This window comes from Capsicum annuum, chromosome 12, assembly GCF_002878395.1.
Source record: "Capsicum annuum cultivar UCD-10X-F1 chromosome 12, UCD10Xv1.1, whole genome shotgun sequence".
Lineage (NCBI taxonomy): Eukaryota > Viridiplantae > Streptophyta > Magnoliopsida > Solanales > Solanaceae > Capsicum > Capsicum annuum.
In genome coordinates, this window is record NC_061122.1 from 231409847 (window position 1) to 231411403 (window position 1557).

Sequence of the window (1557 nt, forward strand, 5' to 3'; positions counted from 1 at the left end):
GAGCAACATAGCTGCAAATATACTTTCACTATTTAGAGTTTCTGCACTTTATTTTCCTCATAAATATTAGATATTCATGACAGCTTATACATAAAGCTGGCTAGTGAAACACAATTTCTATGATTTTGGTCTAATGGTAAAAGCACAAAAAGTAACTGTTGGGTTAAGTGTATGTCATGGGTTCAAATCCCGGATAAAGGTAGGGGGTTTTGGTCTAGTGGTAAGAATGCACATGTGGGTGTTGATGTGTAGGTTAGATGCATGTGAATGTGCATGTGGGGGGCTAATATCCATCTATTTCAGAGTCCCTTGGGATTTTTCGGTCATAAAAAGAAGAGGATGGCTTTACATCATTGTAGGTTCGACATGTAAAATTATGATCTGGATTCCTCTTCGAGATTGTTATGTTCTACCTGAGTGTTCTAAGTTCAGAACTCATTATACCTTTTTCTTTTTCTTTCTCCTATGTGTCATCAAAGGAACTGGGATAAATTTGAGGATTCGTACAGAACCATGCTATTTACAAGTGGTGACCATTGTTGGAACGGACCAGATAGAAGTTTAAAGGTGAAGATACCTGACTAATTTGATTGTCGCTGTATCTACACTATTCTTCTTAGCTTCCTCTTTGCTCTCTAAATTGTTTTTGAGTTGTACAGGTCAAATTAAGGTGTGGTTTGAAAAACGAGGTAACTGATATCGATGAACCAAGCCGATGCGAGTAAGCATTTATCTGTGTGTGTATACACAGAATTTTGCATTCGTTGTGTGTTAAGTGGATTCTTGTGCACTTTTAGCTGACTCGTAGTTTGTTATGGCAGATATTTAGCGTTTTTGGCTACACCGGCACTTTGTCTGGAAGAAAAGCTGAAGGTACTTTCCGCTCATATTGATCCCCACCCCGGCACACCCCCTACGATGCTTCTTCTAATACGTCTTTCTCCTATCACATCAACTACTTAACGATGAAATAATTTTACGTTATAGGAACTACAAAATAAACTAGAGACGATGAATAGAGAGCAACCACAAGGCCATGATGAACTGTGACCACTCCGGTTAGGCCTGCTTGGGAATGCCACCATTGACCTCAATGGACACAAAAACTGGCGATTGATCTATTCGCGTATTTTTTCAAGAAGAGTAATTAACTTCTTTATATTTTGCTCCGGAACTCACTTGTTGTAGTTGCCAATTTTTTCTAAATACGAACATTGCTTCCAACAAGCTTATCGGAGATGGATAGCTTGGAGGCTGTTCGAGTATTTTGGATGAGCAAAGCCAGTATTAGGAAACTACTATCCCTTTTAAGAACTTACATTTTCGACTTCATTTAGACTTACAATACTATGTTAACTTGGCTTAGCGATGATCCATCGAGGCCATAGCTGGTACAATACTATGATACTTGGTTTAGCGATGATCCATCGAGGCCATAACTGGTGCTCAGATTTTAGAAATGAGAACGATAGCTTACGGAGTTATGGATTTTGTAATGAGGAAAATTTATCATTGTTGTACCAATTGCCATTTTAATTCACTGTCTTGTTTTTCTTT

The 1557-nt window shown here is 38.3% G+C and overlaps 2 protein-coding genes across 2 annotated transcripts in view; one reads left to right on the forward strand and one right to left on the reverse strand.

Annotated features, from left to right (window-relative positions):
* Window positions 1-1557, reverse strand: part of LOC107851408 (protein FAM32A) — an 18384-nt gene that overhangs the window by 16407 nt on the left and 420 nt on the right. The window lies entirely within an intron of this gene.
* On the forward strand, window positions 79-1540 carry LOC124889485 (glucosidase 2 subunit beta-like). The gene is made up of 4 exons (XM_047401353.1): window positions 79-567; window positions 660-721; window positions 822-873; window positions 988-1540. The coding sequence occupies exons 1-4, from the start codon at window positions 466-468 to the stop codon at window positions 1048-1050; spliced, it is 279 nt and encodes a 92-aa protein (XP_047257309.1). The 5' UTR covers window positions 79-465; the 3' UTR covers window positions 1051-1540.